The following is a 20,919-nucleotide window of genomic DNA, read 5'->3' on the forward strand; positions in this document are numbered from 1 at the left end:
CCCCCCCCCCCCCCCCCCCACACACACACACATGCAAAATTCAATCCAGTACATTGGGTTCTACAGTCAGACTGTTAGTGGTGGTAGAAAAGTTTCACCATGCAAAATGTGCCCTATGGGGAGGTTATAAGTACATCCTCAGCCTTCCACTGTCTGCCAACAACTGCACTAGTGCATTTTGTGATGATGTGTTTAAGTGCTTTCCCTGCCCACACTGGTTCCCAGTAGGTCCAAAGTTTTAACAACAACTTATGAGGACAAGCTTGTTTCTTTCATGTGTTGACCGACTGCACTTAAAAGTTATTTTCAGTACTGCATCTGGAAAGCTGCTTCTTTACTAAAAACTAACTTAGCAATAACTATTATGTTGATATACGATCAGTAAGAAGTAACCTAGAAGCAGCGGGGAAAGAAGTATTCTGAACTATTAATTAAGTTAAAGTAGCAATACCACAGTGTAGAAATACCCTGATACAAGTAAAAGTCCTGCATTCAAAACGTCACTTGAATGAAAAAGTAGTAGGATCAAAATATAATTAAAGTACCAAAAGTAAAACTCATTATGCAGACTAGTCAATTTCAGAATAATATAAAATTATACTATTGGATTATAATGCCTTATGCATGATGCATGCAAAGCAACTAATGTTATCATGGAAATTCAGTGGAATAAAAAGTACAATATATGCTTCCTGTGATGTAGAAGTATAAAGTAGCAGAAGATGGAAATTTTCAAGTAAAGTACAAGAACCAGAAAATTTTACTTATACTGTACTTGAGTAAATGAATATAGGTACCTTCCACCACTGTCTACAAGGCACCAACTTGGACGCATTTGAGAAGTCGTAGCGCAACAAGGGCTTAATGACAATACTGCCGGGACTTTTCTCTGACTTCTTATCAGTGTAATACATACTGTGGGTCTACATGCCGAGTTAGAAACACGTCAATGTGATTTTCTTTTTACAGCCCTGTGGGTGAGTATCTCATAGTGTTGAGATTCTTTTGAACTGCAAAAACTTTTTCATGACTTTCCATAACTAAGTAAGTGGACTTGTGACCTAAAAAGGTTACACCTGCTGGGTTTGATTTTATATTTTCCAACTAAGGAGCTATGTGAAGGCATAAACAGTCCATTCTCTTCAGGTCTACAATGGCAAAAAGCAGAGTGACCCATCCATCAAGGTCTCTGATATCCTCTAGGTTCTTTTTGGAAATGAACTGGCTGTTCAAAATCTATATTACACTATCATACTGTATATCTGCATTGCAGAACAAGTCAATTCATGAAGCCTCTTGTCAAACAATGTGACTGCTTGCGCATGATTGCACTGTGATTGCACCATTCTTTATGTGAATGCATTGAGTAAATTAAGTCCTTTCCACTTGTAAAAATGTGACTAAGGGACCTGATTAATGAGAAGAAGGAACAGCAAACGAAAGACTTGTAAGAGAAAAGACTAGAGTGACTATAAAGGGAGATAAAGCCTAAAAAAAAGAAAGAGTTGGAAGAGAATATGAGAAAGATGGAGGTAAGACTTTAACCTTAATGGCCAATAAGATTATCAGTAAGCCAGAACATACTGTTAAAGTATGATCTAAGTATCTCCATCCCTTTTTCCCACTCTACTACCTTGCGTTATTCTCTTTCACCGTCTTCTTTCTCCATTACAGCTTCATTTTCTCTCCCATCCATTTTTCTTTCATCTGTCACTCATGCTCATTTTATGGCCTTACTTTTCATTCCACCACCTCCCTTGGTTTCTCTCAAAAACTGGAGCTGTGTGCAAAAATTAGAGTGTGTAGGAAGGAGAAAGCAGAGTGAGAAAAGTGTGAGATTGAGATACTTAACACTGTATGTTCTGGCCCACTGACAGGCTAATTGGCTAATAAGAATATTAGTCAAGTGTTTAGCTCTCTATTCAGCTGTGGCCAATACGTCAGCTGGCAGTAATGTACAATCTCTTACAGATATGCTGGGCTCCGCTGTGGAAGTCTCTCGTCTATTCTGAGCTCTTTCTGCAAACAATTCATTCCTGAATGTTAAATAGTGGAAAACAAACAAGTATATTTGAATACAAAACTCCACCTGAATAGCTACAAGATCATTTCTTGTTTGCGTTGACAGCTGATGAGTAAACCAGAATTGGATTTTTCCCTCTTGAGGATAAAAACACATTTACAGCGCAAGTTAAGCAATCACACGCTTTGCTACAAGCCGTTGTTTACAGAAGGCTGCCTTGACGTATGCACACTGTACTTTAATTTCCTCACAAGCATAGCGAGCCAGAATCCCTGAAGCACAAAATTAAAAACTGCAGCTGTGATTAACAGCAAAGTTGTGTGAAAATATCTGATCCAGAAGTCTTGATGCAGGCAGACTCCACCTGATTATGACAAACACCTGACGAGAAACGCTTCCTTGTGTGAAACTGGAGATGTGTTAGGAAATGTGGCAGAAATGTTGTTATTTTGTCACACAACGTCGTTTGAAAAGTATAAGATAAACATTACACCTGCAAACTTGACTGTTAGCACACGCCTGACCTCCAACTGAGAATGGCAACCTGCCACAGTACTGTTGCCAATTTACCAACATCCAACCTTTACCAGCAGTTAGCTGATGATTTAAGATAATTTCAAACCCTGAATTCCACTAAAAAACGCACTGCACCATTCAGTATTACATCAATGCAGTGTGCTACCAAATTTGTAATCATGTCACTCTTTACTTGAGAAAAGAAAACAGATAAATAGAACTAAATCTATTCAATATGTCCAAACTTGATTTAAGGGGCTGAGTGCTAGACTAAAAACAGTGTGTGTGTGTGTGTGTGTGTGTGTGTGTGTGTGTGTGTGTGTGTGTGTGTGTGTGTGTGTGTGTGTGTGTGTGTGTGTGTGTGTGTGAGAGTGTGTGTGTGTGTGTGTGTATGTGTGTGTAGTTATATATGAAGCTTATAACAAAAAAAGAGGTTCACTGCTGAGAGAAAGTACGACGTCGCTGTTTTATGACGCAGAATGATGTATTGAAGCTTCAGGGGTGAAGGAAGTACTCAGTAAAGTAAAAGTGAAAGTAGTAATACCAGACTGTACAGCACTAGTAAATGTACTTAGTAAGTGTAAGCAGCTGCTATAATATCAAAAATAATAAATAGCTTAATCTCACACTTAGACCAATATGTTATTTTGCAAAGTAACCATTAGGTAAACACTGGCAAGCCACTGGTTCCAAAATAAATGTATTTACATGTGTGACACTATTGCAGTCAGCTATTACAATCATTTAACAATGTAATAGAGCTGTGTACAATTGTTATTTCATGATTTTATTCCATGTCTGGAAAATCAATACATTTGCACATTATCTGAGGCACTTTGAGATTCCAATTTGATGCATTATTGCCAGAACTGTTGTTTGTGTCAGACACAAATAATCGCTGTTACAAAGCTGCATTTTCCAACTCTCAACTGTCATTGAGAGTTCCCTTAACATCTCTCCTTTGACATAATGTCAGATTAAGACACCTCTGGAGTCATTTCCCATTTATTTCTTATCCTAAAACTAGACCCAAGTATGCATCACTCTAAGCCAACCAATAAGAACTGATTCCCCATTCAGAGACACTTGATAAAGACATGCACTGAGCTACTTGTGCATATATATAGGTACAAAATAAGTACATCAAAAGAATCATTTAGGTCATACCCTGGCAGTGGTCAAACTGGTGTTTAACAAACATAGTGTGCACAAGCTGTGCACGAGCATAGGCGCATTTTACTAATACACTGTTAAAATAACATTGAAATGCTGAGTTATTGACTTTAGACCAGGTTTTTGATGATCAATGGCACAATCACTTCCCGCTGCCTTAAGATAGCAGTACCCCCAGAATTTACTTACTTGTAAGACTAACACGCCCATGAGCACAAAGATGGGCGCAGGTGCATTTGCTATTTAAACAACGTGGGCACAGGATGGAAAACTAAGAACTGCTTTTTTCCTAAAATAGCAAAGACACTTGCGTTGGTCGTTGTGCCGCGCTGCGCCGGTTGCCAGATAGGGCCGTTAGTGTGTAGTTTCTGTCGCCCCCATGAGAAATTCAACAATCAATTCAAGTAATGACAACAAAAATGTCGGCGCGTTCACATGATACAAGCCTTTTGTGATTACGCACCCCTCCCCCACTCCTCCTCCACCTAGTTGCTAGTAGCCAAGGAGGACACAAAGGATTAAAAAAGTTGCAGCAACTCATTTGGCAATGGCTTGGACGTGAAGGACGTTTTATTTTTTTTTATTATTAAAAAGTGACACATTACAGCTTTAAGGAAAAAGTAAAGCATAGGAAGGTAGGTAGTTTACTCTCGTGGTAGCCCCCTTCTAAAGGGTCACAACATACATTTAAGAGATGATTAATGTCGTAGGAAAAATAAAAATAAAAACTAAATGCTGTGATGTCCAATCTTTGTTTTTTTTGGCGATATTTAATAATTTTACCTCCTTGAGCCTCAGACAGTTTTTAAATGAAACCAACTGACAAGTTTAGATGTGAAATGCCTCTTCGGTGGAACGGGGCCCTGTTTTATGGCCAGAGAATCTCTGGTTTAATCTTCAACAATGTGTTGTGTTTCCAAAGATTATCAATTTTTTTATGCAAATGTTTAAATCTGAAAAATAACTGACTGCAGTGGAGTTAAACATTTAATGTTTCCCTTTGAAATGCAGGGAGGTTGAAGCATAAAACTGCATAATATGAAAATATTAACATGGGCCGTGGCATCTATTTTTTCCTGGTTTTTCCTTGACATTTGTAGCACAACATTTATATCCACAAACATTCACTGCTAACACTTCTCAATTGAATCCTTATCTACACATGCATGATGCCTAAAACCACTTGGTTAAGGAAACATTGTTGTCCTGGTAACAGCTATGACAATGATGACTTAGAGGAGATGAACTTAACGAGCCACATGCTTACTTTTTGCTGCACCAAATTAACATCACACTAAATCTTGGCTTGGAACTCAACACGGCCATGAACCTGCCATTGGCATTAGAAAATACCTGCACGTGAACTTAAATTCACAGGAGACAGAGCTGCTAAATTAGTTGGAAATTAAGTGAATAGAGCAGCAAAGCCACTGCATGCTAGTGGATATCATCAATAACCAATGTGGTGTTTTGTTGACCGGTTGAATTAAACATAACTTTAAGAGGAAATCATTTTTTTCTACTGAACCCACAAAGCCAACAAAGACAATAGATATTACATTTTATAGGTTTCCCCTGTTGTTTCCCTGGACTAATTAGATTTGATAATTGTTTTTTTACATTTTTACATTTGAATTTGCTGCTGCTGAGAAATGCTCTAAACAGTAAAACCTAAGAGACCAAAGAAGACTGTCAAGGGACACAGAACACCTTCATCCAATCCAACCTTGTAAAACTTTTGTTGTCTCAAACTGCCCATTTGTAAGGTGCATAGAAAAATGCCGCCCTTGCCCAACTGCAATTATTAATTCATGCAGCCAAATCTAATTATAAGACTTCATAAATCTTATCAATGTTGTCCTGCGGTTTAATTGCCTGTTGGGCTATTTATCTATATAAGAAATTAACATAGGCTCGTGTTGGTTACAATTGCTGACAGTCTAGGGGTCCATTTTCAGGCAAATTGACAAATGGGTCAGCCCTAATTATAAAGGAGGGCGGGGAAATAGACATGCTGTGATGTGACTGTACGAAATTAGCTTAAAGCTATAATTTAATTTCTTAAAAAGCATTTTCATTACTTAGTTTGCGGTATATTTCCTGCTTTAACAGGTTGAAGAGCAAACACAGTGTTTTTAATTGTTTCTGTGCCAAATCTTTTAAGCTGTGAACTTTGCAAATTATTTTGTACTACAGTGTACTGTGGAATGACAATAAAGAAATCTTGAATCTCGAATCTTGACTTTTGAAGAGAAATGGGAAGATCATTAAAAATAATAGTTTGCACCAACTGGGTCTGAGGTCCCCATTACAGTTACACCGTATCAGTCTAAAAGCCTTTTATGCACTCATTAAAATTAAATAGGTGTATATATTCTGGCAAGGAAAATTGGCCAACAAAGTGAAAGTCATTTTTCATTCAAGTCCCCCGAGGGAGGTGAGGAGCAGCACTATGCTCAAAACATTTTTAAATTTTTTTTGTACCATTCTGCTCTCTAAAACTGCACAGAAATATCTCAACTTCAAATGAAGCTATCTTTGGTTAGAAAAACACAAAGAAAGCCTCACACAACAAAACAGACTTCCGAATTTAGTATATTATATACCTTTTGAAATAAGAGTTTGATTTTGATGTAGAACTGAATATAAATATGAAGAAGGGCATACATAAAGGTTGGATTCAAACCCAAGGTAAAAACAGTGATAGACTGGGGATAGTTTGTTTTGACTCTGTGTGACTGGTTCAGTCTCCGTCCTCAGGCAATGGCATGTTGAAACATCCAGACCAGCTTGGCCAGCCCTGCCCACCTCCACAAGGACTTAAGATTAAGTTCTGCCTCCTCCTGACGTACTTGCAAATCTATGACCTCCCACACTGTTTATGGCCCCTCCTTCCCCCTGCCCATTTTTTTAATTATCAAACCAGCTTGTCATTTACATGTGCAGTATTTTTTATTTTTGTATACATGTAACACCTTTCTAGAGCAGATGTTACAACGTGCTTCAATAAAAGACAAGATCAGGAGGAATGACATAAAAGACCATTCACATCTGAGTAGGACCATCACAGTCTTCTTCAACACTGGAAAAAAATGTAGGAGTGCGTTGTTTAGGAAAACATTGTAACAGTAGCTGTTTAAGGAAGAAGATGCATGTTTCTGGTTAACTTTTTCCATCATTAGCCCTTGTGTTGTCTTCCCTTTGACCATGAAAAACTTGTTTCCCCCTTATCTCAACGTTTTTGTTGCTGTTTACAACAATTTTTAATGAAGTTTTCGTATTTTTGATTTTTTTTTTCATCGATTTTGCCACTTTTTCAAAAAATTTCACCTGTACTTTGACTTCCTATATTTAGGATATAAAAAAAACTTTGAAAACGGTTCAAATTTTACCCCAAGACAACATGAGGGTTAAAGGGATTCAAATGACCCGCTGATAAGTTTTTAATGTTGAATAAGGGACAAATCTCTACAAAAAAAACCTGACTCACACTCTTGGACATGTTTTTTGTGTATTTTTCATATTGTAATAGCATTATTGAATGAAGTTATTTCCATCGAAACAGTGGAGTGAAATTTGTGTGACAAATCCCACAGAATCAAATTGAGTGGATTTTCTTATACACCCAAATGCAATGCAGCTACAAATAAAACCCCTATGGGATTTGGGAGCGAGCAGATACGCAGTATGACATTCCCATACTTTGTTACTAGTGAGTTGTATTGTCATGCATGTAAACACTTGTGAGATTGAGTAGGACATTTTCAGGGTTTTGTGGTACATGAGATTAAAAGTTAAATGGCAACTTCATCCAAAAATAACTAAGAATGCAGTGAATATCACAGATTTAACAGTGTGTGACAGTTGAATCTTGAAACTGATTAATAGGGCTACAGAATATTTCATCTAGGTATTTTGTAGTTTATATAAATAACAAAAAGGAGTAGACTAAAAAATACTATAAATTGATGGAGGGACATTAACTTGCCAAAGTCACCTACAGACACCAACACAGTGAATCCTTTATGATGTGTTCACTGTCAAAGAGGGAGATGTAAAAATAGAACAGGGTTTGATGGAGCAGGGGTATGTTACAGATATGGCCAGACACAACACACACTACTGAAACACACACACACACACACACACACACACACAGAGCATCCTTTGTGGGAACTCACCTTGGCGACACTCGGGGCAGCATTGACCCTCCAGGGTGACAACCAGGGAGCCCGGCAGGCAGGTGGGACAGGAGCGCAGATAACAAGTTACCTCGGCATCGCGGCATTCGCACTCCCGGCAACTGTTATCAGTCCATTGAGCCAGGTCCTGAGAGAAGAGAGGACAGTTAAAGAGAAAGCGAATGAAGTAGAGGAGAGAAAGACAGTTTATCAGACCTGGACATGGTGAATGCAGAGGTTGAAGTTTGTATGAGTTGAATTGAAACTGTGGCAAATATATTTACTGACAGAATGTCAGAAACACTCAAAAACAATTTAATTTTAATTTGAAGAAACTAAATTTCAATCAAAAAGGAGGCCACGCAGACCGGGCTCAAAGCAGAATTCTAACAAGCTGCATGTGTCAGCCGTAAGAAGCCAGTAACGACTGATATTTTCAAAGCAGAATTTTACTTCCAGAAGCACACAGAGGACAGACATTCAGTCACACAGCAGAAACGCCCCTTGCAAAAAAAATAAAAAAATAAAGCTGAAGAGTTAAATGGTTTTAATGAATCATGAGGATGGTTCCCTAACAACTGGGTGACAGGCTAATGCTCAGAGACAAGGACGGAGGCTTTAGTTTACAGCACTGAATCAAAACTTTTCAGACTGAAAACTAACCAGCGACGTAAACTTCTTCTTTTTTTATAGCAGGACTCTGATTCACAAACCACTTGTGTCCAACGACCTTATCTGAGAAGAGCACTAAACATGCAGCCCTGAAAGATAGAGGAAAGAGATCTGCAGGCTTTGGTGTCTAACACAGTTAACCTGTTGGTTAATACTCTGTTCCATCATTATCTACCATATTTCCCAGACTATATAGTGAATCAGCAGACCTTCACATAAGTGAACTGTTATTGAAAGTAGAAAACACATCTCAAATTCCTTCATCTATCAGTCAACTGGAGGCTTTACCTACAATGCTAAAAAAAAAAACAGAGGTCCAACATAACAAACTTCTAGGAGCTAAACTCATTATGGATAATCACAAAAAATGTTTAGCAATTGTTATTCATATTTTTCTTTTTATTTAAAGGGGCAGTTTATCCTCAAATCCAACATACATAATTCCCATTTCACCTGTAGTGCTATTTCGATATCAATCTAAATCGTTTTAGTGTGACTAGCACAGCATGGGAGATATCTATTGTAGAGATGTCTGCCTTCGGCCTAAAATAATGGAACTGATGGAACTCGGCTTGTGTTGCTCAAAGCCCAAAAAAAATACAATTAAAAAAGTCAACAGCTCTTTCCAGAAATTATGACTTGTTGCTTGAGGTAATTCACAGATCTGGTTGTGAGCAGTAACTTTTATGTAGGAACTATTATTCTTCCAAACAACACCCGCAAACCGTATCACCCCCACAGAAGGAAGTGTACTCATGGATGGTTATAAACAGGAATAACATAATTTAATTACTTTAAACCAAAACAATTAACAACATTTTATACAGTTTGGGACAATCAAGTCTTGGAACAGACAAGTGAAAATGGCATTATTTTCTTTTTGCCTGCTTTAAATAGCTTTTTAATGTGCTTCTAAATCAGCTGAAAGATAAACATAGTGCATTGTTCTTGCTCATTAATTTTCCCTGCTATGATTGTTCTTGTCACTTGGGAAGTTAAACCAGCTGTAATCTTGCAACAAACCTGCTCCTTCAACTTTTCAGTTGAACCTTTCAAAGTGAGTGGAGATAGTATGTATGTATTGATGTGAGTAGGTGTGGAATAAGTATGCAGTATCCATTTTTTTTGTTTATTTACTACTGGTAGGATGAATTCCTCTGGGAGACAAAGATAATCTATTGGAAAGGCATAATAGCACTCATTACACTTGCTGCAAGCCTTGGCCTTGGCTGGCTGTCCTGCAGCATTTAATAAGCATTCCCCCTTGGCTAAAATGTAAAACAATTAAAGCCGTTGCATTTTGGGTTCTGTTAGCTTATGAATAAGGACGTTGACTTCAGTTTTATATTACAGGCAAAAGTAATCCAATTGGTGTGTTCTAAAACACATATTTACTCTGTGTCACTGCAAGTTCCATTCTCAGTTTATTTTCATATAGTTATTTACCAGCTTAATATTGTAATATGTACTGTATTTTGAAGCAGCCTCCTCTGCAGTGACATTTTCTGCCACTTACTTTATTTTTTCTTCTGAGAATAAAGACTTTACAGAAGCCCTGTGGTGTTTCACCCACACAGTTTGGATTTCTTGCCTCATTTAACATATTCCTCTCATGCATTCAGTACATATGCAAGCACACTCAAAGTTAAATAAACAAAATACCTTGTAGGATTTCTCCTCATACAAACAGGAAGGTTTCACAGAGGAACACTCCGGGCAGCACTTTCCTGGCAGGTTAATGAGCTCTGACCCCTTAAAAAATAGAAGAAAAAAAATCATCAAAAGTTGATAGAGTTCCAGTATAAGTACAGTCTTTCCACCAAAAGTTGCAGTTTTTATAGTCAGGAACTAAAAACATGTGTGGTTTCATAGGCATGATAAAAATCAGTCTATTTATAACATTTAATTTGACTGGTTTTCTTAGTAATTTTTTTAACCTCGGTTTTCTCCTTCAGTTATCTGCAGTTACTCCAGTTATCTGAGTCAGTCCAATTCTATTCAATTTCAATGATCAAACATCAGTTCATTAATTTTAGTTGAAAAACGTAACAGAAAATGCACATTTATTATTACTAATTTCAAATGTGCAATTATCAGTGGTGCAATTATTTGGTAAGATCAATGAAAAAGACAACAGATTTGTGATTGGGCTATACATACAGCTACATGTTGATGTTTTATGTTAACATAACATTGCCAGCAATCTCTCGGGTCGGAAACCCTGTATCTCTGTGTTGTAAATATTGCAGGAGTCCACCAAGTATATGTATTACGTTGTTGGCTCAGCACATAGACCATGTATGCATTTGATAAAAATTTAAACATTAAAAATATATAAATTAGGGTTATAAGCTTTGCACTTTGCAAAGGCAATAGGCCACCAATGCAACTTTCTGATGCTAAGACCTACTTACAGGACCATTACAGTACATGTTTAGCACCTTGGTGTAGGGCAGGGCAATACAGTATAACAATATTCTATTGATATCGTGATACAAGATTAGATACCATCTTAGATTTGGATATCATTATATCGTAATATGGCATGAGTGTTGTCTTTTCCTGGTTTTAAGAGCTGGATTACAGTAAAGTGTTGTAATTTCTGGAATTTACTATTCTAGTCGTTTCATTATTTGCATTTACCCACTTAGTCATTATATCTACATGATGATCCAAATATCCATACTGATGAGTATTTATCAAAAATCTCATTGTGTAAATAATTTGTGACAGCACCAATGGTTAACTCTACAGTATTGATATCGAGATGTTTGGTCCAAAACATCGTGATATTTGATTTTCTCCATGTCGCCCAGCTCTCCCTTGATGGCAACACACGGAATTATGACCCTGCTCTACCATAACTGTACCTCAGTGCCTTTCTCAGGGTTATTGACGCAAGCATGTCATTAAACCCATAACCTTCTCGTATCCGTTCTGCACACATGCACACGCACACAAACATGCACACACACACACACACACACACACACACACACACACACAGACAAGGTGAAAACTGCATGACTGGTTTTCTTAGCAGAATGACCTTGCTCAATTCAGAGCTGGACAAACGCCAATCACACTACTTACAGTTAATGACACTTACCAGCTGTAATTATCACCATACAACATGATTAATGAGGGCATATTTGATCATTGCAGGGGGTATTAAAGTAATATTATTTAAAAAAAACACTGGGAGAGGTGTTCAGTCAACGCAGCGCCAAGCTGAAAGTGGGTCATTTTACGGGATAAAAGTAACTATGGGAACACCAGCTAACCTCAGCAAATGCTTTGTTTTGTCCCAAAAAACTCCCACGTCCAACGTCCTACATTTCCAACTGGGCCAAGTCGGATAAGCATGTCTTTACATGAAGACTACCACTGATGCTTCTGTTGTGCTCACAGGCTGATTTGACCTGGGGATAGTATTATTGGGTTAAAAGATTTTGCATTCAGGGTAAGCCTTCTAATGGCGTTTTTCCACTGCTGGTAACAGCCCGCCTCGGCTCGCCTCGGCCCATTATGCTTCCGTTTTCCATTGCAGATTGAGTAAAGCCACAGCGTGGCTGGTCACTATAGCAACGCGTGATGACGTAATTTTCAGCGCAGCTCACAATAGCACGTTGGCTACCTGCCGCAGGCAGAATAAATGTTTTGTTTCAAAAAAAGCTGAAGGAAGCAACGAAAATCACCGCTGAAGAAAAAGAAGGAGTTTGGGAATACCAACGGAGTTAAGACGTCGACATGACGGTTGTTCACCGACACAAAAGGGGTAAGTTAGGTTTCCTGGTAAAGTTAGCTAACATTTGCATGTGTTCAGCGTTGCATTCAGTATTTACTATACGCTATATAAAGTACATGAACTTTAGCAACCATGATTACACACCAACGTGTGTGCTGTGTGTGTTTCAGAGCATTCACGCTTTGCAAAACCGCCGCCGCAGACCGTCTGGTGTGTGACGTCCGACCGGTGAAATCTCGGGTTCTGACCTACTGGGCTTCGTATAATCTTTATGAGAGTCATGGAGAGACTTATAACAACGACTGGGATGCATCTTGGACAGCAGAGCCGGCAGGGACACTGTCACGGGGTGCAGAGGAAGAAGTTTGGGCGGGTTTGATGCGCTACTTGAAAAGCTAAATAAAAACTTTTGTTATATATATTGTCTTGTTTTTTAAAGTAACAGTGTGCAATATTGGAAACGACATGAAGCCGCTAGTAGCCCGAACCATTGAAAAGTGAGAATAGTGCAGAAAGTGGATAATCTGTCGGTGTCCGGCTAGATTTGTTTTAAATGTCCCGTTTGTTCTGTAAACACACTCCACACTCTTGTTTGCTAAAAACGCAGTCATAAGTGACGATTCTCTCCGACCAACCAGTAGTCTGCAGGTTTCCACGTCACCTTTTGGGCTTGCCTCAGCTCGCTTGGAACCTCGACTGAGGTAGTACTAAAAAAAGTACCTGGTAGCAGGTCCCAGGGACTTTTTTTCGTAATCGAAAACCAAAAAAAGCGAGTAGAGCCGAGGCGAGTCGAGTAGATACCACGCAGTGGAAAACCGCCATAAGTGTGACTTAAGGTTGATGTACATGTAGGTGCATTTTAGCTGAGTGTTTTTTTTGTTTAGTGCTGAATTTATAATGCAAGTTTACAGTACTTAACAACTGTTATGTTTTTTGCTGCTGTGCCCAGCTTCCACAAAGATCATTATGGTTTTATATTGTCTTTCAATTGACTTCATCTTAAGTGAGTTAATTATCTGTGATGGAAGCAGCCAACCTTGTTCAAATGATCACCCAATCCTCCCATTCCAACAAATCTCCTAAATACCAATGGAGATGAGAAGTTACATCAGACCTTGTAAATTGGTAAATTTTACAGCAGCAAATTACACTGACTGTAGAAAACTGTGAACAAAGTAACAGTGACCACTTCAATTAACTTTTTAGTGGCCCCACTTCAAGGCCAGGAAATGGGATTTCTGGGTGCTGACATGTTGCATTTTGGGGGCAAGAGAATGTGGTAGAAAAGGTTAGAGCAGGTGGAGTCTGCAGGAAAAGAACCCTGGGTCTATAGATGATATTCCACTCTGACTCTTTATAAATTACCAACAAAGCACAGCAAATATAACCTCTTGTAGGTTACGCACATATGTATTCTCACATGGAAAACAGGTAATGGGGTTAATTAGTGCAATATAGATTTACAATTACTATATTTAGCTATGTTGAGGGAAAAATTTAGATGAGTTTTAGACATACAAGTATTTGTAAAGGAATAGCTGCACTACATTCAGAAATATTGTAATCTAATCTCTCGCACTATAACTGGGTAGAGTTTAAACCAGCAAAGTTAGATGACAAAGGAGGAACTCAAATATCAAACGATCATAACTTATTATCATCATTTAATTCATGATGCAGCCCAACATACTAACTTATATAGGCAACGTAGGGCTAGTTTAAACTTGGTCAGCTAGGTTGCATAGCTAGCTAACGGACATAACTTTGCTGATACTTTACAGATATCTTACCTTTGACTTTTTCAATAGTTATCAATCTAAGCAGGTGATCAAGTCAATTTAATTTGCATGTAACCCAATATCACAAATTTGCAGCATAAACAGAAGACCAACGACATTCACATTAGAAGGCATTCTACTAAGAATGTGCTACCAGATGACAGAATGCATTGTGGCAAAAGTTTAGTCAGGCTCAACTTTTTAGCTCTTTGGCTTGGCTAAATAAAAGGTAATCAAACACAAATAATCTTTTCAGCATTTGAAGGCAGTTATGCCCTTAAGGAAAGGTTTGTAATAACAAAATGGACAGCTATAGTTTCCAAAGATGAGGCCAGATTAAAGACCTTTTTTTCTTTCAAGCTCACCTGAAGGCATTCAATACGACCACACTCAGCCCTCTGGCAGATGACCTGACCCCGGTGACAGGTACAAAATTCACAGCCCGTGCTGTTCCACAGGTCTCCATTGTAACGCACCGTGCCCTCATACAGGCAGCTTTCCTTGGCAGCGGCGCATTCATCACAGCACTGACCAACACGCTTTACTCTGGTCTGACCCTGGAAGAAACCACGCCAGCAAGTTTAGGTTTGTGTTTGTTTGCTTTTCAAGTACAGTACAGATGACAGGAATGAAGGAATGCAGACTGAACTGTGAGAAAAGACAGAGAAAATCCAAGGGGCTTAGAAAAAGGCTGTATTTTGTTTGTGTACGTGTTGCAACCAAAGGGTAAAAGGATGATGCAGAGAGTGTGTGTTGCATTATTGAGGGAAATATATACATATACCCATACATGCAGTTTAGACTAGACATCTCTTACTGTATGACTTCACTGAGAATTTGAGATTCTCTGTATCTTATGAAGACAGCTCAAAAAACTACAGAGCACCTTTTTCCCTCTATACGTTGTGGAGGTCTGTTCAATGTCTATCCATTTATTTACAGAAAAGGTAGGTTTTTTGTCATTGTATCTGCTTATTACAGAGTGGTAGTTTTGAGGCTTTGAGTCCACTGGGATCCTCTCCTCTATTTTTCTATCATCATCAGTGAAGGGAATGGGCGGAGAGCTGAGAATATGCTTAGGTAAAATTAAAAAAGGAAACATTGAGTGAAAGAGCAAAGTGAAACTTGGTAAAAAAAAAAAAAGGTCTGTATAGGTCGCAGCTCCAGCATCACTCGTAATATTAATAACACATTTTTATTGTAAGAATGGGAGTGTTCTTATAATAAAAATGTGTTCTTTACATTACAAGTGATGCTAGAGCTTTACTCTGGCTCCGTAAAGGATATATTTTAAAATGCTGATGCTAGTTTATGAATTAATTTGTGGCTTAGGGCTAACATACATTTTTGATGTGCTAAACTCAGTTGGGCCCTTGGATCTTTAGTTAGGTGGTCGCCTCTAGTCAGAACATAACACACACTGAAGATGCATTTAGCTTTTCTGATGATCTTTAATATGCCACAACTTTTGTTCATTTAAAATCCAAATTTAAATTTAAATCCAAACTTGCTTTTTCCTTGCAACTACGCTTTAATTGCACTACTACTTTCTTTCAATTTCATCTTTTATTTTACTTGTCACTTGTACTGGCATTATTATGCTTGTCTGTACGTGGGCTGTTCATGTTTGTGCGTCTGGATTTTATTTTATGCTCCTCTCCGACTTAACAAACAAAACTAAAGAGAGTTCCAGCACAGAATGGATGATGCAAGCATAAATTTGCATCCAATTAACAATTAAATGTGAGCCTATGTGTCAGACTGAGAGCAGAAGACATTTATGTGAGGTCTTGCATAGTTAAACGTCTCTGCATCAATTGGAGTTTCAACACAGAGCCAAATGTATGAAGAGGATGTGTGTGCTCATTTGTGTGTAAGGCTACCCACCTTGTCGCAGGTGACGGGCCGACAGGTGAGTGTATGACATTTTGACTGACCCCTTTTACATACACATGTGGTGCAGGCGTCCTTCTGCCACTGCTCACCATGCTGCCAAGATACACACAGATACACACACTTATACCATTTCCAAACTACACACACTCGTATCCAGTCTCACACACAGGTAATCCCAAGCTGTTTGTAGGGAACTCAAAGCTCATTTGAAACCAATGAATATCTTCTTTTCTGTGTCACAGATCACTTGTCAATGAAACCATTTGGCAACTTTTAAAAAGTAAATCTTCCATTCAGAATCTTATTAGCATCCATTTCGGATTCTTGCGCTTGTTTTTCTAACGTTACTAGTTGTTGCGACAGCATGTGAAAAAAACTACAAAGTTTGCTAGGCCAAAAAGAACACAAAAATGGGTTTGCGTTAACGCCGTTAATAATGTGTTTAACTGACAGCACCAAGTATTACATATTGCACCTTTAATTTAATTATACACATTACAATTCACTTGTTTAGGTAAAGCGCTAAAACAATTTGTCAGTTAGTTAATTAGCCATTTGGTAAGACCGTTTAATATATGAAACTGTTAATTGTTAAGGCAATTTTTCAAATAAACAATGATTAAGCATACACATTTCCGCATTAAAATGTTAAAAAATGACTAGACCCCTCTTACATATTTTTGCTGAGTTGTTTAGTTAGATTATTCCTAATTTCCCTAATGAAATAGCCATGAACAGTATAACTTTCTTTATAAACTACCTCGTCAAGACACTAAAGTTAAGTTAAGTAGTCCCACACAGAAGCTCCATGCCTGATGTGTTTTGGGCATTATATAATCTGCTTCAATTTGGGGTCAAGTTCCTGAAACTGTCAGATTAAATCCTAACCTCCTTCTTCTTCAGGCTTAAACTGCTCGATTAAATATTGACTGCTGCATAGAGCAAGTGAATTCAATATTTCACAAGATAAAAAAAAAAACATTCTTCATTGATATAACATTTATGCAAAAGATCAAAACCTTGTAAAGCACTTTGTAGAGCTCTTTGAACACCAATAACCTGTATGAAATATACAGTATATGTCAAATAAAATGAGAGTGATTTCTAACGGACTGTAGCACAGATCTCTTTGTAGAGGAGTGAAACTCACATTTGGTTCAATAAGAGTTCCAACAGCTTCGTTCTCACCTGAACAAAAATGCTGCAATAAAGAGGTCTGAATAAACAGATCTGAAAATGTTTAATGTGAATGAAGTACACAAACACACACAACTGTTGACAAGAGTCTGTTGACAACAGTCTGTTGACTGGTTACCATGTCAGGTTAAAGGGCTTCCTGTAGACAGCTTCTAATATTGATCTCTTCTGCAGTATTGGGATAAATAATAAATAATGAAAGTGCATCAGGACAAACACTTACTGTACCTTAAAAGAAACAAAACAAAACAAAATTTTATTGTGGTCCTTTCACCAAGAAAACCAATTATCTGTGAATTTTCTAATTTGCGTTTTATAGAGCCCCTATTATACTTCTTTTATCATATGTGTACTTTTGGGGTCTCCTAGAATATGTTTACATGCTTTGATCTTCAAAAAACATTATGTTCCTCATACTGCCCATTGCGGCAGCGCCTCCATGTACATGCATGCATGTGTGTAAATGTTTTTGACATGGTTGTGTATTTATGAACCAAAAGCTAGTCATTCTACTTTAGTGGATAACAAATAGATTCTGCTAGTTCCTGACAACCTGAAGAAGACAAAAACACACATCTGAAGCCATTCCGAAGCAAACATGAATGAATGTTTCTGCCTGGCTGTGTCTGTGTGTGTGTGTGTGTGTGTGTGTGTGTGTGTGTGTGTGTGTGTGTGTGTGTGTGTGTGTGTGTGTGTTGCATAGCCATGTGTCTTTAGAAACAAACACGCAGTAGCCAGGATGGAACACACATGCACACGATCAAAGAAGAAACTTGGCAGTAAAAGAAGGATGGTGTGTGTGCGTGCGTGCTGTGAACACAGCAAGAGAAAGCAAGTAAGGGCAGATGAGGTGAAGTAGACTGGGATTAGAGATAAGAGGAAAGGAGAGTTTAGACTCAACTCAATATCAAAGCCCCTCCTCACACACACACACACACAAACACACACCGACACACAAACACACACAAACACAAAAGTTCAGATTTTCAGAGAAACACAAAAGAGAGTATAAAATTCTGCCAGGTGATTATTACAGATTCATGAGCTGTGATCACACACACACACACACACACACACACACACACGTTACTTACCTGGTACTGTTTACCAGCAGACAGACAGGGATTGGACACACATTGAGGACAGCAGTGACCTGGCTGGATCACCAAGTTCTCATGCTGAAGGAATGAAGGAAAAGGGAAACAAAGTCAGACCGTGTGTGTGTCAGTGTGTGTGTGTTTGTGTGAGACAGACAGATGGCCTACTAAATCCACTTCCTTCCTTTCTTCCTCTGTTGTATAATATAATTATATCAGATGCAGGCTGTAAATATAAGCTGTGATAATACTGTTAAGACAGCCCGACATTTTGGCAAATGCAATCTTACCAAGAGTTACATGGTAACAACGGTCCTTCCAGGATTTTACGGACTTTTTTTGAGATTGCCCAAAATGCTTGATGTTGCGGGCGGTTTTGTAAAAGATTGCAATGAAAGTTGTGATGTTTTTTGTATGTTTGTTGCAGTTTAAGTGGCAATTTCTTTTTTTTGTATAGTTCTTCAAAAATTAAAAGGAAACATGTTTTGGGGAGAATAAATAACTCTTTGCTGAGTTTTCCTAGTTACCTTACCAAAAAGGGTCAGGATGGGACTGCTGCTATTGGTTGAAGTCACAGGAAACTCCGGTTATTGGTCAAATTTGCAAAAAAGTTGCAGTGATTGGTCAAAATTGCAAGTCGTATCAAAGTCACGATGCTTGGCTAAATTTGCGCGACCCCAACATTGTAACACAGTAATTCTGGACGGACTGTCATAAGATCAGTTTTAGTTTCATCGCTGTGCCTCCGGCGCAAAGATAGGTGTTTGGCCTAGCTTTGCACAGAGTCTGCAAAACCATCTGGAGAAATTGCTAGTGTGCTGCTGTGAATTACACAGCTTTCAACAACCTCACACTTCAACAACCTCAAACTCCTGCACATTACATCCAAGGAATGAAAATCGCCAAACAGTATAAAATAGAAAATAATAAATCAAGATATCATGTTTTTTAAGATCAGAAAAGTACTTATTGGAAAGATTTCTTGAGTTGTTGGAAGGTGTATGTTGCATACTTGCATGGCTTGCAGTTTGCTCTTGCTTTAAGTCTGTGTGTTAAGCTAGGCAAAACACAGCAGGTAGTGAAAGATGAGCATGTGTTGTCCTTTTGGGTGCTTCAGTCACACTGTGGGAGCCACACTGACCACATAAGTATGCATTAGAATGTACTGTACTTAATTATAATATATGAAGTAGTATATGATCGAGTATAACATAAACAAATCAACAGGTGAGAGTTTTTGAAACATTGCTCTGGGCAATCCGGCAATGAAGCCACCCATAAGGGATGCAGTGCATAAGAAATAAAGGTAATCTTATTTGTAGTAGAGCGCGACCGTTATATTGGCGGGCCGATATTATCAGTGAAAACAAATAACTAATGTTAAGAAAATCTGTTTATGTTTTGTTACACATTTCTGGATTAGTTTTTTTAAATACATATCGGCCAATATATCAGAATATCGGATTCTTAAATAACCAAATATCGGTATCTGCCTTAAAAATCCTTTATCAGTCAGGCTATACTTTCTAAGTCGAGTATTTTTATATAGATTATGTACAATTACGAAATAGAAAATCAATTATGTACTGTATTGGATAAAATGCACTGTCTTCCTTTTTGACTTTGGATTTTCAGGGCAAAAAAAGCACATTTAATGCCAGTAGGTTTATTGAATTTGGACAAAGTGAACTAAGAGGGACAGATTCAGAGCAGTTATTACTGACAGCGTGAACATAATAAAAAAGTGTGCGTTATATTTCCAGAAACTGACCAGTTTGCAGGCCACTTGCTGACACTCTGCAACCAAACACTGGACTTCCCCGTTACTGCAGACACATTTGGAACAGAGGCTTGGCTTCCACTCTTCACCATCTCTGTGCACAGTCCCCTGCCAGGAGCAAGACTCTGACACACACACAAACACACAAACACACACACACACACACACACAAACACAGAATGAGTAAACCGAGAAAATGGGTGTTAGGTAATGACATAATGACCCATAATGAGCTTACTGTTGGAGCATTGTTTGCCCTCAAACTCACTGATTTACAGTGGGGGGGGGGAGTCGCTAATGAGCTGCTAACTGTTGGGATGCATCAAAACAGCTCCGAGACATCATTAGAGTCGAGATTAACCTTTCAGCTTGCATCCAACTGGTCTGTGTACTCTAAACAGTTTGTGACAACAACAATTGGCGAGAAAACAAGACGCCACACACTCTACGCATTTGAGTGATCGCTCACCAGGGCAGATATTCCTAAATAGTCCCCTGAAGACTGAACCACTGAAGAGGTTAGTAAATTCAAAATTGTATATAAATAAATAATGGGTCATCAAAGTTTCAAGATATTAGGCAGAACAACATGCATCAAAACGTTTGTCTCATAAAAAGATTTAATGATAAAACAGGATTCATTTATCTAAGAAGTGAGTTTCTTTATTGGCTGTAATTTGGAAAATCACTAAATCATCTTCTACGATATTTTACTTACAGGGTGATGAGAAGTCAACAGCTATAACAAATTTTCAGTAACATTCAGACCCATATTATTCACCACTCTAACCCTAAAAGCATTAGTAATTTTTTTACTACATGAAAAGCATTTATCTCCTTTATCAAATTTGCATTGCA

The 20,919-nt window shown here is 38.2% G+C and overlaps 1 protein-coding gene across 3 annotated transcripts in view; it reads right to left on the bottom strand.

Moving 5' to 3' along the window:
• Positions 1–20,919, bottom strand: part of fras1 (Fraser extracellular matrix complex subunit 1) — a 225,099-nt gene that overhangs the window by 124,091 nt on the left and 80,089 nt on the right. For all 3 annotated transcript variants that reach the window (XM_034872870.1, XM_034872869.1, XM_034872871.1), the window contains exons 6-11: positions 20,053–20,186; positions 18,279–18,362; positions 15,979–16,080; positions 14,457–14,648; positions 10,228–10,317; positions 7,894–8,041 (exon numbers count right to left, since the gene is read on the bottom strand). In XM_034872870.1, coding sequence (XP_034728761.1) covers positions 7,894–8,041; positions 10,228–10,317; positions 14,457–14,648; positions 15,979–16,080; positions 18,279–18,362; positions 20,053–20,186 — 750 coding nt within the window. The remainder of the gene's footprint in view (positions 1–7,893; positions 8,042–10,227; positions 10,318–14,456; positions 14,649–15,978; positions 16,081–18,278; positions 18,363–20,052; positions 20,187–20,919) is intronic.

The sequence above is a fragment of the Etheostoma cragini genome, chromosome 5 (genome assembly GCF_013103735.1).
Source record: "Etheostoma cragini isolate CJK2018 chromosome 5, CSU_Ecrag_1.0, whole genome shotgun sequence".
In the NCBI taxonomy this organism is placed as follows: domain Eukaryota; kingdom Metazoa; phylum Chordata; class Actinopteri; order Perciformes; family Percidae; genus Etheostoma; species Etheostoma cragini.